The 23,523-nt window shown below is 38.9% G+C and overlaps 1 protein-coding gene across 2 annotated transcripts in view; it reads left to right on the forward strand.

The window, feature by feature from the left end:
- Positions 1 to 23,523, forward strand: part of USP7 (ubiquitin specific peptidase 7) — a 75,398-nt gene that overhangs the window by 21,606 nt on the left and 30,269 nt on the right. For both annotated transcript variants that reach the window (XR_010613648.1, XM_065683917.1), the window contains exons 2-6: positions 11,597 to 11,701; positions 17,482 to 17,680; positions 19,549 to 19,687; positions 20,403 to 20,491; positions 21,201 to 21,309. Coding sequence is in view for 1 of the 2 variants with exons in the window: in XM_065683917.1 (XP_065539989.1) it covers positions 11,597 to 11,701; positions 17,482 to 17,680; positions 19,549 to 19,687; positions 20,403 to 20,491; positions 21,201 to 21,309 (641 nt within the window). In the remaining variant the exon portion in view is untranslated. The remainder of the gene's footprint in view (positions 1 to 11,596; positions 11,702 to 17,481; positions 17,681 to 19,548; positions 19,688 to 20,402; positions 20,492 to 21,200; positions 21,310 to 23,523) is intronic.

Genomic DNA, 23,523 nt, shown 5'->3' on the forward strand with positions numbered 1-23,523 from the left:
CACATGCTTATGTTAAATGTTAGGGCAGGGGGGGTATGGTGAGTTCCCCTCCCTGCTCTGCTCCCCCTAAGGGTGTCTGGGCCTGGCCAGGCTTCCTCCTTGCCTTTTCACTGCTCCTGATGGATTCTTCTTTCATTCATTGCTTTGCCTTCAGAAGCAAATGGGGAATAATGCATGCTTTGTGTAAGTTCATTGTGTGACTGTGCTTCTGCATCTTGAGCACTGAGTGCAGCCTGGCTAACAGCCTTGCTTTCCTCCTCCATTTAAAAAAAAAAAAGGTATAGGAGAAGAAGTTACAACAAGGAAAATAAAGATTGTAAAAGTTATCAAACAGGCACTGTAGGAGTAACGACTACATAGGCTAGGAGGTGTCCGTCTGGATAAGGGAGGGAAGGTGTGCTGAAGTCTGGAAAGCACAAGTGGCAGAAGAAAGTGAAACAGAAGCAATGTAAAATGTGGAGAATATGGAGTGTGACATCAGAGGGCAGGTTGAAAACAAAGAGTTATTTTGTATAACATAGTTATTGTGACACTCTTGGCTGGGATGTTGTAAATACTAGTGGTGTCTTGTGGTTTGAAAAGTGGGGGCATTTTGAAATGCAGAGACACCATCCGTGAATCAGGCAATCCTAAAGCCATGAGGTGGGGACCTGGGAGGGTGCCCTGCAGCAGTGTCCCTCCCCGTGCCTGTTCACTTCAGCCTGCCAGCTCTTCCTTTGTTGGCTGGTGTCAGATCTGCATACTGTGCTTTGTGGATGGACCTCCTGTTTAGCACCAGTGATGCTGCCTTTGAGCCAGAGGGAGCTGGGGAGGTGTCTTGGCCTGCACAGCATCTTTAGACACAATGTTTTCATAGCTTTCAGAAGTTTCAGGTGCAGCATGAAAAAGCAGTTTGTGTCCTTTAAATTCACATTCTGGCAATTTCATGTAATGCCTTGTGTATTTGAAGTAGTAATGTTGTTCTCTGGTGTGGTTTTTATTGATTGGTTGTTTTCCCCATCTCCCACCTCCGTGTTATTCAGGATATTTGTCTGGTGTATCCTGTAACCCCCACCCCTTTTAGTTACCTTTTCTCAGAAGTGAATATATCTGGTCTGTTTTCTCTGTCCTCATTCTTAACCTGTTTCTGTGTTATATGAAGCCAAACCAGCATATGTGGCAGGCTTTATTGACAGTTCTCCTTTATAAATAGTATGTTTCTGCTTCCATGTTAATTATCCAGCATGCTGTGCTAGTTAGAGCCCATAGTAGTTCTTTATAGAAGCACTCCTTCAAGAACAATTTGGTCAGACACTGCTTTGGAAGTGCCACAGTCTTCCAGCTGTGCATCCCAGCTGAGCAGTGTGTGCATCATGTGGCATGGCATGGCACGGCACGGTTCACCACTGTCTGTGTACCCACAGCCAGTTTTACATTGCTGTGGATTTGCCTTAGGTCTACCAGATCCAGTTTGCTGATGATTTGGCTTGTGTTTTGATGCTGCTTTGCTATAACAGTCATCTTTAAAACAGGTTTTGTAGTTGCATAGTTATCCTAAAAGGAATAATTTCTTGTGAGTATATTTGGACTCTTACTATTCAGCAGAGAAGCCTGGATTTAAGCTTGTTTGTATTGTCAAATGAGAAGGAAATATCATTAACTCTGCTTGTTTGATTTATCACAATGGTGTAACAGTTTTTGAAGTTACTGCCCTGAATCTGATGTGATAGCTTTTTCTTCTCACAAAAGCCTAGCCTTAGAACTACTAGCTACCTGTAACCACCAAGTCAGATTCCTATGAACCTGCTTTATGGATCTGTCCATTTCTCTGCACAGCAGAAAGCATAAGGAAAACAAGATCAGTGTTAGCAAATCTCCAGTGATAAAGGAGGACATTGAAGATAACAGGAAGAAATGTTGAAGATGTTAGAGGTTAGGTATGAGGTCTCTGATGTTCCCATTGCAGTTTCTGTAGCTCAGTAACTGAATGCTTGTTACATTTTACACCTTTGACAGCAATATAAAATGTTGCCTTATGTAGGTGTGTATAATTACATATGCCAGCTGTCCTATTTAAGGCATGAGGCTAAAAGATGTTTTGGCTTGTTTTTTTTCCTGCTCATGTCTAAAATCTATTGCAGTGCAAAATCCGTATCATTATCCATTGTTGTTCTCTGTTAGGAAATTATTTTTGCATTCAAACTCTGACTTGGACAGATCAACAGTGTTTCATCAGTAAAAAAAAAATCCTATCAGAATTAGGAAAAAATATTTTAATGCGTTCCTGCTAGCTTTCTGTGCTGCTGCTAGTGTGAGCAGAGCTCAGCATGAGTTTAGACTGAGTTTAGGAGTGAGCCATTAGCATCAATCCATTCTCAAACAGAATTTCAGAATCTGAAATAAAGGCAAATAAGATTTTAACTTTATGACAAAGTACTTAGAATCAGTCTGCATTCATAGCTAGTTTGGGCAAGTGGTATATGTAATCATACAAAACCATGTAAGGCAACATTTTATATTGCTGTCAAAGGTGAAAAACCTTGTGCTGCCAAAGTATGTAACAAGCATTCAGTTACTGTATTTGCTTTAAGAGATATACCCCAAAACTTTCTGACACAATGGTCTAACTTACTCATCCACAGTGATACAGAAAGTAGTTCTGAAAGTGTATGTAGCTGACAGACCCCTAAAAGTTATGCTGGTCCAGGTGGTGAAAGGTGTTTGCTTTTCTGTACTTTAACAAGGAAAGGAGCATAATCATCGATGCCATAAGGTGCTCATATTACTATCCAAATAAACTCATTTTAATTGCTATGTAGTTGTCTTTTTAAAAAAATGCCAAGTGCTATAGCATGCTGAGTATAGTATCATGTACAAACGGAAATGCACTGTGATGCTTGGAATGCCCTGGCTCCCGTTGCAAGTATATCCTTTTCTTCCCTGTGTCAGAAGTTCATTTTAATTTGAGTAGTTTTTCATCCTTTCTAGTGATGATTGCCGAAGATCTTAGCGTTTGTTGTTGCAAGAGATAAATCCATTACTCAGTAAAGCAGTAAAATATAAAGAGGGGTGTGATACTGGAAAAGCACATTGTTTAGGGTGTGTTCAGTAGGCTGGGACCGAGTGCCTTCTCTTCAGCAAAAATGTAATCAAACTACCATCTCTGGAATGCACGGAGACAAGATGTGACGAGTTTGGGTAGTTGCTTTTGTAGCCTTGCTGCTCTAGATACAGCAAAGAGAAGGTAATGCAAGTCCCGTAGCTGTTGCCATAATGGGTCCTGACACTTCTGATGTTTCAGCTTTTCCTTATTGTGGAAGGAAATAATTTGTCTTGTCAGCTGTTCTAGTTACTGGGTTTTGGGTATTACATGGGAACTAGAAGCAGTCTTTCTTCCTTTCCTCCTGGTCTTATAGTTTTCTAGAACTGCAACCTAAGCTAAGACAGCTCATCAGTCTAAGAAAAGGACCTATGAAACGTTTTTCAGCAGACCTCTTACCGTGATGACTGCAAAGGAGGGGTTGTGGCACTGAAGAATGGGTAAAGCCAGGTTTGTGTCTGATGCAGGCAGGTTGGTGTCTTTCTAGTAAATAACATCACTGTACTGAAGAAAAGCTCATGCTGGTGCTGCTGTCTAGCCCAAGTTATTAAACACCTGAAGCTTAAAAAGTATATGAAAAAGTTCTTAAAGGCTGTACAAACTCCTTCAGCAAGAGCATGAAGTTGTAAATACGCTGGATAATGGTAGGTGTGTTGTTAGTGTCCAAACTGAACTCTGGTTCATGCAGTCTTTCATTTGACACTGAATTATTCATAAAGCAATGAGTTAAACTGCTGAAAGGAGGCATTAATGTAGTCACTGTTTGTTTTAGTAAATTCTTCAGGGTGACTTCTTAAATAGCAGTTTTTGGTCCACTGAGTAGTCGCACTGATAATACTTTAAATGCTTTATGCATGTCTATAAGACGTTAATTGCTTTTTTTAAGACTTAAAATTTTGTTTTGTAAAGTGCCATCAGACACAGATAAGCAGATACATAAGTTGTTGCAGCAAATTACCTAGTTTGTAGAGCAATATCTACTTCTGTGTGGGTTATTTGTTCTCAGCTGGTTTTCTATCAACAAGGTTACATTGTACCTCCCTTTTCACATAAAGATTAACTCAGTAGGATGATGTTTCAGATACGATTTGCCTTACAGACTGGTATCTTTCGTGCATGGTGTTCAGTGTTCAGGAGCTTATTAGAGTAATAACTTTGTTTTATCCAAGAACAGTCATGTAACCTATTAATAACTTTATTTTCAATTACTCATTAGGTAAGCAGGCACAATTTGAAACCAGTGAGGCCAGCCTGTGTTTTGTCGACATGTTGCCTTTGGACAGGCAGACATAATGATAGGAACACAAGGCAACAGCAATATAATGATTGATCTCTATAATAAGTGGTGGCTGCAGCATTACTGTGTCCAGTCATTGCTACATGTTTTGTAGACATGGCAGAGATGATGAGTCTGCTCGCAGGAAGCCGTCCAATCCCAGCAATGTTTCCTTCTTTATTTACTGTCTTGCGTAGCATCATCTCCTCCTGGGGGGGATTTGCAGTTCACAGTCAAGAACGCAGTAATTCTTTCAGGTGGCAATTAGAGGGCAAAAGACTTCTGTATAATGCTATTTCTTTTCTGGCTTTTGCTTTTTTTTTTCCTTTTTTTTTTAAGACCTGATATTGGATACTTGCTCTCTAGTAAATAAATGTCATTTCTGCAATATTTTTTTTTCTTCCTTCCTAAATTTGCTAAGGAAAACTTTGAAAGCATTGAAAACTTTTAAATCTTGTCTCCTTAGCTACAAATCATCTCACTTCTTCTGCTCATAACACCTTTCTCCCTTAATCTGTAAACTTGCCTTTTGCCTCCTGATACTTCTGTAGAAGCCTTTTCCCCTTAAGCCTTTGTCATTGTCCTTCGTAGCTTTCTTGTCTAGAGGTTTACATTGCGAGATACACCTTTTGACACCAGATCAAGTAATGAAAGCATAATAAACTGTGAAGGAAGAAAAATAATAAATGAAACAAAAGCGAATTACCCACCCTTTTGCTGATCTGAGGATTAAGTTCTAGCTGTAAAGGTATATTACATGATTTTTTTATAAGCCGTGGAAACACGTGTGGCAGAGGTTACCTACACCTTGACATCAGTACTTCCATTTCCCCTTCCCCCATCCTACTGGCCAAATGAATCCCTGTTTCTGTTACTGTTTCATCCTTTAAAAATCTTTGAGATGGATTGCTTTACTTTTGGATGCCTTTTGAAAGGCAGCCACACTACAGAAATCAGTTCAGAATTTCATTACAGCAACCTAGGACTGTCTTGGCAAAATGAAACTGTGTAGAACACTTCTAATTTGATTCCTTTTCTCCTGAGTCCCTTTGTGCGTAAGTGGTGTTTGTACTGTAACTGCAGGTAGGGATCACAGGCCAAGTAGTTCCTCTTACTTGTGAAAGGCCAAGTTCTTCCAGAGCAAGTGGAAGTGCTTTGGTTTGGGGTTGGGTGTTTTTTGTTTGGTTTTGGGTTCTTTTGGGTTTTTGTATTGGGGTTTATTATTATTAATATTTATTTTATTTTATTTTTTAAAATTTAATTTATTTTATCAGGAGACCTGTCTCCTGAGAGTAATGCTTATTATCTGGCTTTTCTAGCAATGGTTTCCAGACTTCTGCAGAAGCAAGTTCCTGGAGGCCACAGGTTTTCCTGTGAGCTGCTAAAAACCACTGCTGCTGGTTCAATAGAGTAACTGTAGATCACTTACAGGCATGGTCTGGGGAGTCTGCTACAGGGAGTTGTGAAGTTACCGGTTCTCATTGCCTTTCCCGGTTAAACGCAGATATTTATTCTTCACCTTCTTCATGTTATTCTAAGTTTTCTGTTTGCTTTCAAGAAGTAATATTATTGCTTTAAGGCATTCTGAACAAGTCTCATCAGTGTCCTATCTGCACCACCACAGTTCAGTAGCTGCTTCAGAAAGCACTGAATTTACTACTTCAGGAATTTTTCAAGTACATATTTTTATATGCTGCCCAGTAGTTGAAATAGCAAAGATCAATTTGGTGGAAAAAGAGGTTATATTTAATATAATGCTTGAAATTACTGAATGATTTTTCATTATAATTTCCAGCAATTTTGGAGTTTATTTTTTTTTTCCACTTGTGTGGTGTTATCCATGCAAGACTGATATTCTGAAACGTGCAGCACTGAAGTAGTAAAACTTCTAGATGTTTATTTGATGTATTTAAAATATTGATGTACTTAAAAATGTCTAGGTTGAAAACTCTTTTTAAGAAACTGTAAACTTTTAGAGGCTTGTTTGATGTATTTAAGATACCGATGCTTTTAAAAATACCTAAGTTTTAAACTCTTTAAGATGTGATCGTATGTTTCATAGCTGAAGAGGAATTAGGCAGTTAAAGAGCTGCAGATGAGCGGCTCAGTGGGGCTGCCTGTGTATCCTTACAGGTTCCTCCGCTCTCAAGTGGTCCAGTGGGTTCTGACACTGAGGTGCAAAGCTGGACCTGGACTATATGTTAAGCGTGCAATAGATATCCTTTGATGCTGATGTAATTTGACTGCTACAAGACTGACTACTCATTTTTCAGTGAGATTTACATTGCCAGACTTCATTCTTATCTCGTACCATCTTACATTTTTGCTCAGTGGGTCCCTTTTCTTAGTGTTCACTGTAGCTTCACTTATCCACCATAATTCACACCTTCCAATTTATCATATCTGTACATACTGTTCTATTTATTTTTAAACAAAAAGTATTAAAATGCCCTTTTTATCTTTTATAAAGGCTTTGATTTTGAACGTGCATTTAGCCCAGCAGCAGAGGAGAAACTTGTGTGCTTTCAGCTTTCCTCCCCTAAACGCAGAGTCCTGGATATGAACTTTGGTTCATCAAAGTCTTCACGCTGCAGGCAGCAGTGAATGACTGACTTCTCTTCAGCCTTACAATGCCTGCTAATCTTTAGTGCAACTCCCTCACTGTTTCTGGGGTTGCTGTGGCAGCTCTGCACAGAGGCCTGTGCAAACCCTCTGTAGTGACATGTAAAAAGTCCTCAGGACTAGTGATTTCCATTGTGAGGCAGTTGTACATGATAATTGTAAGCAGGGTTTTGGTATCACTGTTGCTCCTCCATTGTGGTCTCCTTAACCTCAAAATGAAAGAGAGATGTTTCATAACCAACTAGAGAGACTGCTTCAGTTTCTCCGCTGTGGCTGCCAGATCCGAAAGCTAATGACAAACATTATGTTTCAGAATTTGAATACTTGGTGTGATATGAGGCATGACTGAAACCTGTGAAGTCAGGAGCTGCTGTTATCATTGCTAAAGTAGTAGCAGTGTTCTGTAATTTAAGTGCTGCAATAGTGAAGTCATTCTGTTGCTTTTGTCCATATGTGACTGCAAGCGCGTGTGTACTGCTGAGCAGCGTAGCCTGTAACTTGGGGAGAGATGAAATTCTGTGGTACTCCTCTCTTGTAACAGCACTCACATTGTGTCAAAAGCCGCATGATCTTGACAAAAATCTGTTCTGCTTTCTCATTAACAGGAAAAATAAAAATAGCTAACTTTTTGAGATTCCTTCCCTGTACATTTAACTTACTGTAAACAGTAGAACAGTAAAGCAGTAGGTCTTTCAGTGACATTGAGTTCATCTTATTAAACCAGCTTATTAAACCATCTGAACAGATTTTTTTTGAGTACAGTCTCTTTCAATTATTGGTGCTGGTTTTGCTCTGATTACTTAGCAGTGTATTTGAGTATGATAATGTTGAGGTCATAGTCCATAACAAGATTTTTATTTTAGTATTTTCTGTAAGGTCATGGCAAGATTGTAGTTCAAGAGAATTTTGTCGTGTCTTTTTTTTCTTTCTCCCTTTGCTTCAGTTGCAATAACCATTTTGCTTTCAAGCTTTCATCTCAACACCTCGGCAACAGACTTAGTTGATGAGTGATGTGAAGTGTGCACTAGCAGAGTTATTTATATGTGAGCCAGTGCTTCTTTTGTGTAAGGTGACTGACACTTCTTACTAACTTTCCCAAATCTATTGCCATGCCTTATTTTCTTTCCCATTATACATGCTAAGTTTTAGACTAGATTTCATCTCAGTATTCATGATCTTTCAGTAAATAACTGAATGCTCTCACTTTGCTCAAACCATTAATATCTTAAAGCCTCTTCTTGGAAGGCTTAACCTCCAAATGGCAGAGACCCCCTTTAAACACTTCAAGCTGTATTGCTTGTTTTTTAATTCAGTGGAAGGGGTGGATGGAAAACTATATATAACAATAAATCTTAAACGTTTTGGAGGAAATTGTCATCACTTCATGTTGCCTTGGATTCCTTTTTGTAATGGAAGAGTATCTACAAAGTTGTATGTGTTGCGTTTTGGGGAGGTAGAAAACAACTTCAGTGCTCTTCACCAAACACTGACAAGTGTCTAAAATTCTGCATTTGAAAGCTATTTTTTAGTTAATATTTTGCAGTACTGTATTTAAAGAGTTAAAAATATTCCTTATTCATAAGGTCACTTCATGCTTTGTTGTAATACTTTCTTAATTTATGTGATTTGTGTGAACTTTTGTTTGATTAATGCACTGCATCTTTATACCAGGGATACGGTTAAAACTGGGTATTCTGGTCTTGGAACTGACGGCTGACATGACTGGGGTGATGTTGACACATGGTGGTTTAAGCTGCATTAAGGACAGTGCTGTATGAAGTGCTGTGCTTGGTAGGAAGGTTTTTCTGGCCAATGTGGACGGGTTTTGTTTTGTTTTTCTTAATCCTATATTGTATAATTTGAATAAATCTTTGGCGTCATTCTGCTTGAGGCAGAGGAAAACAGGTTTCTTAATTAACTCTTGGTAGGATTTGACAGTTCTTTCATATGAGCTGTGAAGGACCAGAGAAGAAAACATAAATTGCTGGTTGTCAGTGCTAAAGTCGAAAATAAACTTTGCCATCCTGCTTGCTAAAAAATGTTAAACAAGAACTGTTTTGCTCGTGCAAATTATTTGCTGTAATAGTTGAATTCTATTAGAAGTTAAAAATGTTCCTTATTCACAGAAGCCACCGTACTCACTAATGTTGCCTGAGTTCCGTATCTGAAAGCTGTTACAAAATGTGTCAGCACATGTATGCCACTGCTGATTTTTCTGACATCATGATTAAGATTATCTTATCATTAAATAGTATCTCTCAGAAGCTGCCTCTGTTTGTTTTGTAAGTTGATTGCTTCTGCTGTGATCTCTTTGGCATTTTCCCCCTCCTCTTTCTAACACCATTCATGTACTTTTGGGGAATGTAGAGCAGTGTCTCATAGAAAGCTCTTCATTTTCTTAGTTAAGGACAGTGCTTTCCCCATAAAATATGGTATCAGTGTTTAAATCCTCTGTTAAAAGGAGTATTTTGGATGAGGTCTTAGTGAAGAACTGACTATTCCTCAGGTGTTTGCTTCATTTTGTTTCTAGATACTGAGTTGCATTGATGATAACTTTGCAATTAATTAAAAAAAAAAAAAATCCTAGTATTAGTTTTGCCTAAGCAATTGTTGGGTTGCTGTAGGCATGCTGTATGCTCCCAGACAGGAGTGACGCAGGGGACAGCTTCCTTGTTAGACTGTCAACTTGCTGTTCAAAGATAACAAGGGAAAAGGCAAGCTGTGGAGATCCACAAGGATCTTTCCTTCATACTCTTGTCACTTTTCCTGTTCTTTAGTTGCAGGAGTTCAAACCTGTTCCTCCACCCACCCTTAATTTTGTTGTAATTCGGTTATGTTTGGTTTAAGTTTATTAAAGTTGCTGTTCTACAGGTGCTGTGAGAGCTGCTGGGGGGGGGGGTGGCTTCTGCAGCTGCATCGCTCAGGAGCTCATCTTCTGGAAAACTTTTTATTAGAAAATCAAAACTTCAAAGCATTCTTCGTTTTACTTTTGTGCGCATAATAAGAAGGGCGCACAATTTGTTGCGGGTGCTGCATAATGTGTTTCAGCATTGACATTTCACTGGTGCCTTAGTGGGATCTGCTGCATCCTGGGAAGCTTTTGAAAAGCTGTGTTTGAGCATTAAGTGCGTGATCTCTTGTAGCTCTAATCCAGAAGTAAATCTCTAACCTGATCTGTTTCTGTTCACGCTCAGGGCAGTGGTTATTAGTTCTGTGGTTTTACTCGAAAAGTAAATAATTAGAATAGGAATGCTGGTTGTGAAAGTATCTTGTGTGCTGTGAATTGGAATGAGGCTGCAAGAGCTTGTTGCACACACCTCATCATGGCTGTGAGGAGAGGGTGGTCTGTGAAGCAAATGCAACTGATCCTGCTTTGGTTCTTGTGTGGCTTACAATGGCTTTGGCCTTAGTTCCTTAGCTTTGGAAAGGGATCGCTGCCGTCACCGATGGCCTGCAGGCAGGAGCATGGATACGGGTGGGGGGGTGGCCCTGTCCAGGGTGCTGACAGGCAGGGGCAGCATCGTGACCAGGCTTCTGTTGGCAGAACTCTTGGTGTTTCCTCTGGAACAGTTAACTTCTGAAGGAGAAGGTTACCTGCGGCCCTGATGACCCACACAGCCAGTAACTCGTGTGTAGCTTTTGTGTATAAAATCGTTCTTAGTTACAGACACCGGTGGCTGGGCATGGGGTGGGGTTGGTGTGGTGTGGTGTAGCGGAATATGCAAGTTAATAGCAGGACTGGTATACTTAAGAGAAACTTATCAGAGAATGTATTTTAGCGTGTGCTTGTCCTTTGGGTGATTGCAAGAGATTATAGGTTTTACAATTTGATTATGAAAAACAGTTTATTCAAGAATATATCCATTTCCCCGCAGTTATGCTGAAATGAGCCATCAGCTTTTGGTGCACAGCAATAGGAGGTGGTGTTCTTCGTTGTTGGATAAATCAGGAAGATGCTTGTTCAGTTGAAGCAATGTATCGTTAAAATCATGGGGGCTTATTTCATGGAGTTGTTTCCATCTCTTCAGTGGTGTTTACATATATTTTAAACAGTTATTGGAGCAAAACTTCATAGTAGTGATGGCTAGAAACTGGAAAATGTTACCTCTGAAATGTTCCTGATAGTAAAGGATTTCCTTTACAGTTTTGCGCAAGTAAAATTTAAATCTTATTGTTACATTTGATTAAATGTTTAGGTTGCTTGTTTGTTTTTAAAGTAACACCAAAGATGTCTTAAAATAAATAGTCAATTTAGAAAGTCTCCTATTTGAAATTTGTACCTCTATAAAAATGTGGAACTCCAGAAAAAGTAATTTAAGAGTTTGTTTTTATTTAATGAGACTTGATGATAAGATGCTGACTGTAAGACAATTTGGAGACTTCAGAATAGATTTCTGTTCTTTGTATGTGTATTCCACATTAATGTGGACTTTTTGCTTCATCCGTAATTACTTACCTATTCGAGGAATTTTATGGTTAGATGGATATTAGTACCACTGTTTTGTGTGTGCTGTTTTGCACTAAAATATGCCATTTGCATGTCTGATAAGCACTGCCTGAAACAGAAATGTTAGTGTAGCTGATTAATTGTTACTTTTTGGGGTTTTCTTCTGTTTTAGCTGGAGATACAGATGATCCTCCAAGAATTACTCAAAATCCTGTCATTAACGGGAATGTAGCAATGGCTGATGGGCATAACAACACTGAAGAAGACATGGAAGATGGTAAGTAAATATTTGCTAAAAACTTACCGTTTGTTGGCTTATTTCTATGATTTTTGGGGATAAAATGGTCCCAGTGTTACATGTGTCGTCTGAGCTGCAGGTCATTAAAAAAATGAAACCCTCTGTAGTTATGGCTGCTGGTTTTCTGTGTAGGCATCCGTTTAGCATAGCTATACAATAGGATTAAGCATCTGAGGGCTTGGGATTATTTTTCCTCTTACTTCTTCTAGGCAATTTTAGAATTGCTGAAAGTGATACTGTCCATTGTTACATTTTGTGATAAATGTCCCTTTAAACAGCCTGCAGCTGGTGCTTGGCTGAATGGTAATTGTGTCAGTTATGCAGTTCCTTCAGGACATTTTAGAATCCTTATCTGTCCCACTTTCTTGTCAGGTGGCAGCTGTGATCAATGTTTGTCTTGGTATAGTAAGTCAGTGATAACTGTTCTGTTGAGGAACATTCCCCCCACCCACCAAACCCTGCCCCAGGTCTGATGTCCTTTTATTTGCAAATGCAAATGAAGAAGCATGTACTAATATCCAGTTGACAAATGGGGATGTGTTTGTGAAACTTTTTTGTTGGTCTGTTCAATGAAAACAGGGGTGTATGGGTTTTTTTTCTTTTGCAGAAGATCAAATAATTTTGAAGTGGATGTGTCTGGGCTTATTTAAAGAGGGATGATAAGTTTAATTCACTTAAGTGTTGTTTAGTGAGGAAAATGTACAATGATATTTCTTTTTATAGGAGAGGATATGGGGGGACTGCTTTTTTTGAAGAATTACATGAAATTTGAGTTGGAGAAAGGAGACACATAGTATGAGTTGGATTTCTTCCCCTTTGATTCTTTATTTCTGCTGTCTTGTGAGAGGATTCAGGACTAGGCTTAAACTTTTAGTTAGATTTGTGCAAAATGTTGATCAGTTTTGGATAGGGAAAATCAGAGTTTGTGGTTAAAGGTAAAAAATGTGCTTACTTTCATGTATTCAAGAAACATAGAATAGAATACTGACAGAAAATAGTAATGTTCCATGAAGAGAATATGGTTTAAATTCAGGACAAAAGCATCTTGTAGTTGAATCTCCTCCATATCATTGTCAAAGAGAAAGTTTCCTATGATCATATTCTCACAATAAAGTAAAAATGAGGTCTGCTGAATTTATGAATTTTTTCATGTCTGATTGCCTGATCTCATTCAGAGGGCTTTGGTTTCTTGCTCAGAGTAACTAGCTGAGGCTGAAATAGGGAATTCTGTTTTTATCAGAATCAAATTACCTGTTACAAAAGAAGCAAAATGTCATTGTCAGGCCATGGTGTTTGGAGCTAAGATCACATGGGTGGACAGTGACTGGCAAGGACACTTCTGTTGAAGCTCTATTCTCAGTAATGCTTATAGGTAGAAAGCCTGATAAGTGTTTGCTAGCAATACAGCTAGATAATACACCTGCCAATTAGCACAAAAATTTTGTCCAGACGTTGGTCTGTATGTACTTGCATAAATGAAGCAAAAGGGACTTAAGCTGCAGAAACAGCCCATGAAACCCAGGCCATGTCCAGGGTGGCATGTAATCATACGTACCCTCTTCATTCAGAGTAACAGTGACTTTTTAACAAAAGAGCTACTGTCAGCCAGTTTTCTGTCATGTATCAAATACTTGACTCAGCTCAGAGAACTGGATATGAAGGAGTCTCAGTAGGTAGAAGGGGGTATCTGAAGGTAGTCAGCAAAAAGCTTGTGGAAGATTCTGTGTTGGTACTCATATATTTGTGGACTTTCTGTAGGGTCAGGTGCTTTGATGCACTCTGCTGTGGAATATCTTTTGCGGTTAAAATGTGTTTATTAGGCAATCCTTGTAGTTCCTCATCATATTTGCATAAGGAGTGTCTGGCTACATCTTGGTTCTGTTAAAAGTTTGCATTGACACATGGAAAATAGTGTTATTGCAAAATGTTATAAATGCAAAAACATTCCTGAAGACTTGCATCATGAGAGTGGATGATGCCTCTTTTCCAAATCTTATAAATCAGATCAGTTGCCTGCTGTTGCATTATTTGCACGAGTGCAATTGCTCTCTTGCTATTTGTTCTCTTGCTGTCCTGGTTTGCTGCATGGTGTACACAAGTAGTGGACAGGTTGAAGGTTCTCAAGATAGGAAAAAATGGAGGGAGACGTTTGATAAACATGTTGTGTTTTCCACTGCTGTTATTCATAGCAAGTGGGATCAATCTGAGCTGATAAAGAATGCATGAAGAGAACTTAGGTCCCTCTTCAGTGAAAGTCTTAATGAGTTTAATGGTTCCTGTGAAAGAAGTGAAGAGTAAGATAAAAGGTTGAAGCTTCCAACTAGATCATAGAAACCAGCTTTCTAGTGAATTTCTGAGTTCAAGAGACTTCTGAGGTTATTTTGTTCTTTCTGTTCACCATGGAAAGAAATTACTGGTAAGATGCAGGGAAAGGGGGAAGTGCAGCTCTCGCCCCCTTTGCTAGGCATTAACAACAGGCATTGTGAAGAACATGTAAAGGGAGCAGCAGTGGACCACCCAACAGGACCTTCAGATAAGGCTGTGTTCTCTCAAGGGGTTTGACTAGAACCTGTTGTTGCTACATATGATGTCTTGCCAGTTAAAAAAAACCAGCTGAAGGAATGCGTTATGCTTTGTACAAAGAATGACTTAGTGATCCAGGCTTTGTGATCTGGAATAGCAGCTTCTGCAAGTAAAGTAAAAAATAATAAAAACAAGGTTCTAATAAAATTCTGTTTGCAAGTGCATCAGTATTCAAAACAGCACATAGAATAAATTATCGTAAAAGTTAAAGTTCAAACAGAAGGTCCCTAGCTAAACATAAACTCACAGCTTTGCAATTACCTACTGAAGTCTCATTTCTGTGAAGGATTGCAGGGGCTAGGAGGCTTTCAGAAGCATCTGTCTTAGCCATTTGCTAGTATTGCATGCTGTATGTGGATCGTTATTAAAATATTCATAGAATATTCAGCCAGTTTCTCCATTAATAATTCAGGTTCAGAATATTTTAATAACTTCAGTGTACTTTAAAGGTAGCCACATTTACTAAGAGAATAAAGAAATCTGCTTAAGTAGTGTACTTCAGTCTTAAAATGGATAACGTTCTGTAGATGGATCTCTGATTTGAAGGAACTTTGTCACATCAAAGTGCTAAACATGACATTCACCTCATCAGTGAAAAAATCTTTCCCATATAGCAGATATAATCCATTGCATGTAACTTCCCCAGTCGTGATCACTTGGGTCTGTTCTTTTTACCTTGTGTTCAGGACCACATGTCATATGTAATATGTTTGTAGTTCAGGGATTTATAGAAGCCTTATTTATCAACTGCTACTATATCATCCTGCTGCCAGTTGCAGTCTTTTATGAAAACTGGTGGACATGTTTGTGAAAATAGTGAAAAACGTTTTATTTATGTGCTCAGTGTGCTCATCAAATGTTTTAATCAATTACACTTGCTGAAATATGGGCTTTCTGGAAGGAAAGGGAGGTTGTTATTTTGGGGGATTGTGTTTTGTATTTTTAAAGAAACTTGAGTTTTAGGGTTGGCTTACATTATGAGGCTGCATTTCTGTGGCGTGGTTACTAGTCACTGCTCAAATATTTTACAGGGAAGAGTACCCTTTCCTGGTGAGCTCTCATGCATAGGCTTTCCTGAAAAGAAATAAGGCAAACTTTCTCTGAAGCCTCTGCAGATGCTGCGTGGGCTGCTGTTTTTAGCTGACACCATGGCAGTGCTGCTGCATCCTTGTACTGAAGTGCTCTGAAAGCTGCATCAAAGGAGGCAGAAAGCAAACTTGGTTGGCTCATTTTTCGGAAGCTTATACTATGCCCAGAAGTACTGATCTTGATCGTGAGCAGGGAGGCATTCTTGAGCTGGTTTGGGATACGAGAGATGTAGGATTGATCTCTAACTATTGCCAATCAAGTATGAGAGTGTACAGCTCCTTTGGGTGCAACCTGTCTGTCTCTTGGATGTAGGATACCAGCTGTCTGCTCTGTCAACAGGCAGAGTCGGTAAAATGGGCAGGGAGCAGTTTTTGAGTAGATGATAAATTACTGGTTAGCTACATTTACATGCAGGGGAAAAGAGGAGAAAATAATCCTTTGAACTCTTCTGTTACTGAGGAAGCTGGTAATGCACAGTAATGTAAAGGTCATTGCAGGTGTAGAGAGGAGAGGAAGCTGGTTTCTGCTGTAGTACTATTACTTTCAAGAGATAAGTGGGAATGCTTAGTGCTGCAAGGCCATACACAAATAAGGTCAACTGTGTTGCCAAGATCAAGATAAGAAGTAGGACAACAGCTCTGGCTTGCAAGGGAGAAGAATCTGCCAAAGCTCCCCAGCAGCGGTGGGCAAAACTTGTTAATTTTCTGTATTGAAGTGCATGGTCTTTACACTGTTGCATGTGGTAATCAAGAGAGTTTACTTTTTTAAGTAAGGGCTTGCCTGTTTTTTAATAAAAATCACTCAACAGTGTCTGGTGCCATGCAAAGCTTCAAGTGAGGGACTGCTCTGAGTGTAGGGAAATAATGCACGTTTGGACTCTGAGCGCCTTGTCACATCTTTTTGTGATCTGATTTTTGGGATCTTGGTGGTGGTATACATCAGTGCTTTTGATTTCAGATGTCACTGTGATCTATCTGCTTGAGCTCTGCATCTCCCATGGGCAGTACAAGGATAGCGGTCTGACGTGTGCTTATTTGTAAGCGGTGCTTATTTGCTGCCCTATATGATACTCGAACCTCTGTACACACAGTATCAAATCTTTCCGTGTTACATGGGTGTGCAGCTGGAACCATGGAAGAGGGGGAAGTGTCTTGTGTGTACTCTGGTTTATCCCTGCCCTGTAAAATTCTTGGGATAAGTTGCGGGGGGTTCTTCCCTGTATGTCAGTAAGGCATGTCACAATAAATAGAGACCAGCTTTGTGCCTTCCTGAAGCTGTCACAGTCTCCAGCACCCTGTTATAGCTGTGTACAACAGAAGTAGAACAGATTGTAGTATATGAAGAACTGGGGATGTGGAAAGAAGGCGAAATTAGTTTGTGTGTGTCAAATTAAGCCATTTTAAAAAGAAGTGTCTCATTTAACTTTGTTTTAGACCACTAAAAATCTTTAAAATGCTCACCTACCACAGTGAAGACCTTACTCTTGAGCTATTCTGCAACAGGCTGGTATGAGATTTAAAAAGAAAAAAGAAAAACAAAACTCCCTCAACAGTTGGGGTTCATCTACTTGAAAAGATACTATTGCAAGAAATAACTAAATGATGCCTTGGTATCAATAGGGCAGTTGGAGAGATTGTGAAAATCCTTTGCACATCTTGGTTCATGCAAAGAGCTAACTTAAATTTGGCTGGGAAGATACTACACAACAAGAAGAGTTAGAGTGGGCTATGATTTGAATTATAAAGTGTTTGGCTGTACCCACTGCTTTAGAAGAAACTAGAGTGGTATTAAGTGCTAAAGAATTACTTAAGAAAATAGTGTACAAAAGGAATGTTCTTCCAGTGCTCTGTTTTCCTGAAGGATGTTGCAGTGTTTTTCAGAATTAAAAAATCAAAACTTCAGTTGCTCTGTGCCTGTCAGGGTTTGGGGTTTTATTTGGTTGCTTCCAGTATCCCACTACATAAAACATGTTTGTGTTGCATGATTGTTGAAAATGACATTTTGGAGTGAAGAGCCACCTCGGTTTTGGTGTTGGGTTTTTGGTGTGGTTTTTTCTTTTCAAATAATTATGCATGTGTTTGTTCCAGACACAAGTTGGCGATCAGAAGCAACATTTCAGTTTACAGTGGAACGCTTCAACAGATTGAGCGAGTCAGTTCTCAGTCCTCCCTGCTTTGTACGGAATTTGCCATGGAAGATCATGGTTATGCCGCGACTCTACCCGGACAGACCACACCAAAAAAGCGTAGGATTCTTCCTTCAGTGCAATGCTGAATCTGATTCCACGTAAGACCCTTTTTAATTACTGTATGGGTCCTCATGTGCTACTAGCTAATCTGCATTGCAAGAAATACAGACATCTAAAAAGAATATTTTACCTCTGCAAGAGGAAAAGAATTCTCACAGGGATTTGATTCCCCCTTTTCCCCCTGACCTTTTTAAATCCCAAAGCATAAGAGTAATCCTCTCTTTAGGTGCTAAAAGTAGCTTGTGTAGCCTTAAGTTTGTGGTAGAATTTCGATATATTTTGGAAGCATGGAGAAGTCTTTGACACTTTTCTTGGAATGGCAAAAGTTCTGAGTTTATTTAGAATGGAAGTGGTACTGGAGCTTCTCTAACCCCGCAGAGCTAAAATCCTGCCCTGTAAAGTGTGTGAGCAAGTAACTACTTACAACTGAAGCAGAGCAGTGTATGAGGTAGTCATCTGTTGTTAAAGGAGTCCATTGCCCATTAAGCAAGATGTGAATGTATGCATGTTAGAATTGTAAATAAAATGTTTTGGGTTGGAAGGGAACTTAAAGCTCATGCAGTTCCAACCCCCCCTGGCATGGGCAGGGACACCTTCCCCTAGAACAGGTTGCTCCAAGCCCTGTCCAACCTGGCCTTGAACACTGCTAGGGATTGGTAAGCCACAGCGTTTCTGGGCAACCTGTGCCAGGGCCTCACCACCCTCACAGGGAAGAACTTCTGCCTGAGATCTAACCTTAATCTTCCCTGTCAGTTTAAAGCCATTCGCCCTTCTCCTGTTACTACAGGCCCTTGTCAAAAGCACCTCTCCAGCTTTTTTGTCAGCCCTTTAGGCACTGGAAGCTGCTCTAAATTCTTCCTGGAACCTTCTCTTTCCCAGGCTGAACAAGCCCAGCTCTCTCAGCCTGTCTCCAGAGTAGAGGTGCTCCAGCCCTCGGAGTATTTTCATGTTCTTGGAGTCCTCCATGCTATCTGTGTAAATAATATAGAAATTTAAAAGATAAATGCAAACTTCTGGGACATTACTGCAGCTTATCCAGCTAGAGTGCAAAACCCTCATAGGTATCCTTTCCAATAGGGTAGCTCCCTTCTATTGCCAAATTTCACACAACTTGTAGTTCACACTGAATAGTAAGTTGCTCTTTTCCATCAGTTTTGTAATCTAAAAGGTGAGTGCTTGGTGCAGGCGGTAGGAAAGTTGTGTCACAACTAGTGAACCACTAGTCACAGAAGTGGTTCACATGCAGGTAGTCACAGCACAAGGCTAATGTGGTCTTCAGATGTATTAACTAAGGTGCAGCTGGAGGAGCTAAGCAAGCAGTAATGCCCCTGCATCAGGCAGTGACAAGACCACGTGTGATCTGATACTCAGTCTGACTGTCTTGCACAAGTGGGATGAATTTGAACAAGAATGCTCATAAAGGAGTGCTTCTGAGAAAATCAGTTTCGTGAGTTTATCTTGAAAGGAGGGTAGAATCGCGTCCTTCTTTCCTTATTGAGAGGCTGAGTTAACCACACTCTGTAAACAGAAACCAAGACTACTTGGTGACACTACTGAGAAGGCCTATCCATCTGTATTGCAGTCGATCAGAACTAGCTCACCTCAGACAGCATTTAGGTTAAGTCACTGTTACCTGCAGTTGCCTGACAGTATTTTCACAACATTGTTGCCCTCAGAAAATCTCCATTCTGGATTCATATTCATAGTGTGCCTTCAGAAAGCCTCAGAGATTCATGTCCTCGATAACAATTAACCAAATCTTAACTACTAATAAGGGAGGGGGAAAGAAAAATCCTGTATGTGAAAGTAATGTCCCATAATCCCTAACAAAAAAAAAAAAAAAAAGAAAATCAATGACTATGCAAAGCTTGTTTCTGAGTTTCAGATGTTTCTTCTGTATTTATAGGTCATGGTCTTGTCATGCACAAGCAGTTCTCAAGATAATAAACTACAAGGATGATGAAAAATCATTCAGTCGTCGTATTAGTCACTTGTTTTTTCATAAGGAAAATGACTGGGGCTTTTCCAACTTCATGGCCTGGAGTGTAAGTAATTGGACATGTATTAACCTATTACTAGATAGGAGCAGTTTTGAATTTGCATTTGTCGGTACTGAGATACCTAGAGAAGAGGATTTTCTCCAAGCTGTGTTTTTTTCTGTCATTGCTGTAGATTCTTTTTCAGTTTCTCATAAGTTCCTGTACTTCATTGTTGTAGATGTCTTTTACTTATGTTGTGATTTAAATATTCCCTCATTACTATTTCCTGCATGCCTCAGTGCTTTTTTTTTTTTTTTGTTTTCACTGTGATAGTCAATGTCATTCTGGAACAACATAGATTTTCTTGCATTTCCATGTATTTTTGTGTATGTGTACAGATATTTAATGCCCTAGTAATAAATGCTACCAAGGCTTATCTCTAATTGAGACAGCTTATTAAGCATTTTCATCTGTCTGAGATACTAGTGAGAAGCAGCAGAGCCTTTGATTACTGACTCTTACTGTCCACAGAAAATTGAAATAGTACTACAGAATATTAAAAGCCAGGAACAAGATTCCTGACTGGAGACACGAAAAAAAAGAATTAAAGTATATTGAGCTGAAGAATAGTTTTATTGTTGCCCTTCAGTTTTTCTTCTTCATTTTACTATTTCTGATAGCTCAGGCCTGCACATTAGAAAGTGATGTCTAACTGGGTGCTTCCCTACAGTCAAGTTGCAAGTTCCAGTTTTCATGTTTGTGTGTTTTTCCGGTTTTACAGGAAGTCACTGATCCTGAAAAAGGCTTTATAGAAGAAGACAAAGTTACTTTTGAAGTCTATGTTCAAGCAGATGCTCCACATGGAGTGGCGTAAGTATCTTTGTTTAAAAATAAAATTCTTAAATCTAATATTTTTATGTTGCTCAAAATTGTTCAAGTATTTTGTGTTATCAACATTTGTAGCTCTCATTAGGCATTTTCACTTTATCTCCTTTAATTGTTGAATTCTCACGTCAGTATTTTTCATTAGTCACACAGATTTTTGCATAGGTTAAACTTCAGCTTGCATTAGTCAGCATAACGTTGTGGAACTTTTAACTTCTCTATGAATTTATTTGTAGTGTAACACCTGTCAATCTAGCCTCAACATTTCTGATGTTAGAGCAGTTAAGGGTTTTAGACACGTGTGGCTCTTCTGTCCAACTTGTCTTGCTTTACAGTTGCTTTAGAACTGCCTCATCTGAGTCGTTCTACTTAATGTCACTTGTAAACAGTAGTTGTACTGAAATGCAGACTTGCCATTGAAAGTACAGCTCTGGGTTCCAGTGCACTTTCACTAGACTTTTTTTTTTTTTTTTTTCTATATAGCACATCTTTAAAAAGAAAACCTAACAAAATCGCAAAACATTTGATTGCAAAGACTGTTGTTACCAGCAGGCAGGAGTGAAGTGTAGTTAATTGGAATCTGAAGTAGTAGTGAAGAGTAGCTGATAACTACCAGCAGTACTACCTTAGAACAAGTACTCTTTGTTATAGTTAATAAAGAACTATCTTGTTTTAACAACTAACTATTTCCTAGGTGGGATTCAAAGAAGCACACAGGATATGTTGGCCTGAAGAACCAGGGAGCAACTTGTTACATGAACAGTTTGTTACAGACTTTATTTTTCACAAATCAGCTACGAAAGGTAATTAATATGTGAAAGAAAATTAGGTTGCTAATTGAAATATACAGTATAAATGCTTCAAAACAGAACTGTAGTTCCTTTTCCCTCCTTCATCCTTTTGGAGAAGTGACTTAAATGGTGATACATGTTTTACTTAAGCCTGAGTACAGGAAGCTCCTTTTTTAATTTCTGCAGTTTGTTGGATGTAAACTTTTGGGTTTTGTGAAAGCAAACAGAGTACCTGGTGAAGATCTGACTTTCAGGAGTGTTTCTTAAACTGTATTATGAGTTAATGTTGCTACAAATTGCTGGGGGATGGAGAAGGATGACTACATCATGTAGGTCAGAGATGCAAGTAATTTCTCTTGAAACAGTTAAAATAGAGAAATCAATTATGACTTCTTAGCCTGCGACCAGTGAGTGTATAGAAAAGATAAACATGTACAACCTTTGCAAGTGTTTTTTCTGCATTTTAATTTGTATTATGCAGTTGCATTTCCTGCTGTTATGGTTAGCATCTCTAGTTATGGAAAGGCATATAATTTTAGTAAACATAATTTTGTATTTGCTTCATTCATGTGTATTTTGCCTACTGTTATTTCTTTGCTGGAATAACTTTAAATATCAGCCTAATGAGTATCTCATTCAAACCCAGGATGAAATATGCTAGCTAATGTATCATTTTAGAGTAGTGCAGTAGCCTTAATAGGATAAAAACATAAACGATGACTTGATACTGGAGGTGACTATCTGGAAGAGGGGATATGCTTGGGAAGAAATGTTAATTGCACCATATAGTTCATATCAGTGTCCTATTTATCCTGATTCAACCTTCTGCACATTCCTTTGCTTATTGTATTTCCGTGAAAATGAGCTGTTCTGACTTACACTTTTTTTTCTTGTGTATACTAATTATTAGATTTCCATTTCACTTTTTTCTCCAAAATTTCCCTTTTAAATGTGCCTACTTTCCACTGTCTTGGATTTTGAATCATCATTATTTAGATCACTGTGGCCTGTAAGTGTCCCAGTTCGGATTTCTTTTTTCTCTTTTGCAAGGTGCTGCTTACTCTGAAGCATTGCAAAAAATAGTACATCAAGCTCCAGTAGACTGTAACTGAGATCTTACCAATGCCGTGCACAAGGAATAAACACTTGTTTCACATGATGCACCTGTTTCTTCCTTGCAAGATCTGTAACATACTCATTCAGCTTATCATTCATTATAATGCCTGTTCCTTTTGTTCAGCACTCATAATGTTTGTGCATTTTATGTTTTTGGACAACTTCACTTGGCTCTTGAAAGAAAAATGTGTTCTTATAATAGCTACATCTAATCCAATTGAGTAGTTCCTTTCAAGACTGTCTTGTAGTCAGTAAATCAATATGAACCATGAAATAATCTTGTTCTGTGAAGAAGAAATTCTTTTTGTGATACAGATTTGTTTCAACTGAACTAATCTTTTCAGACATTTCCCTGCACTTCTCCTCCAGCCCCCAGATAAATATCAGCTTCTAGGGAGTGTTAATATCTGAACAGTGAACATATGAGAAAGCTTGATTTTACTAGCTGGTAACTGCAGTTTCCTTTATGAAAAAGTTACTGGACATCAGCTGAAATGGCTTCAGTGGTAGGGAGCAAAGCAAAAGAAATTTCTCTTCAGAGAGTATCTTTTTCTGCCTGTAACTGATAAATGCATGCTTAAATTTAATGTCCCCTAGGGTAGGGACAGTCGTAACTTCCCAAATTGGTCCTGGTTTGATAATGGGCCATGTTTACACAAGCCTTTCTATGTCTGTCAGTGATGCCTCCAGTCAGTACATGTGGCTGCTTCCAGTCCATCTTAAAACTCTCTGCTGTTTCTTTGAAAAATTCCTTACATTTCATGAGAACATTGCAGAATGTTTGCATAGCTATACTAAAATCATGAATACTGGTCTAGTACATTTCTCCCTGATGTGGCTCTCCTCAAATTGTCCAGTGTATTTTAACTTATATTGGAATTTTACGCATAGTATTTTCTTCCCTTCTTCAAGTAGTCATCCTGACTTTAAGTAGTATGTTCACGCTTATCAGTAGCAGTATTTTATCATATCAATATCTAGAATTTTTCTCATATCTCTGTGCCTTTTGCTTATAGCCATTGCCTCTACATGTTCTTGTCACTCTTCTGTGTTTGTTTCCTGAGGGAACTTCTCAGGTGTTAAATTAGACATTCTGCTTTTTTCAAATGG

This window comes from Lathamus discolor, chromosome 6 (genome assembly GCF_037157495.1).
Source record: "Lathamus discolor isolate bLatDis1 chromosome 6, bLatDis1.hap1, whole genome shotgun sequence".
Classification (NCBI taxonomy): domain Eukaryota; kingdom Metazoa; phylum Chordata; class Aves; order Psittaciformes; family Psittacidae; genus Lathamus; species Lathamus discolor.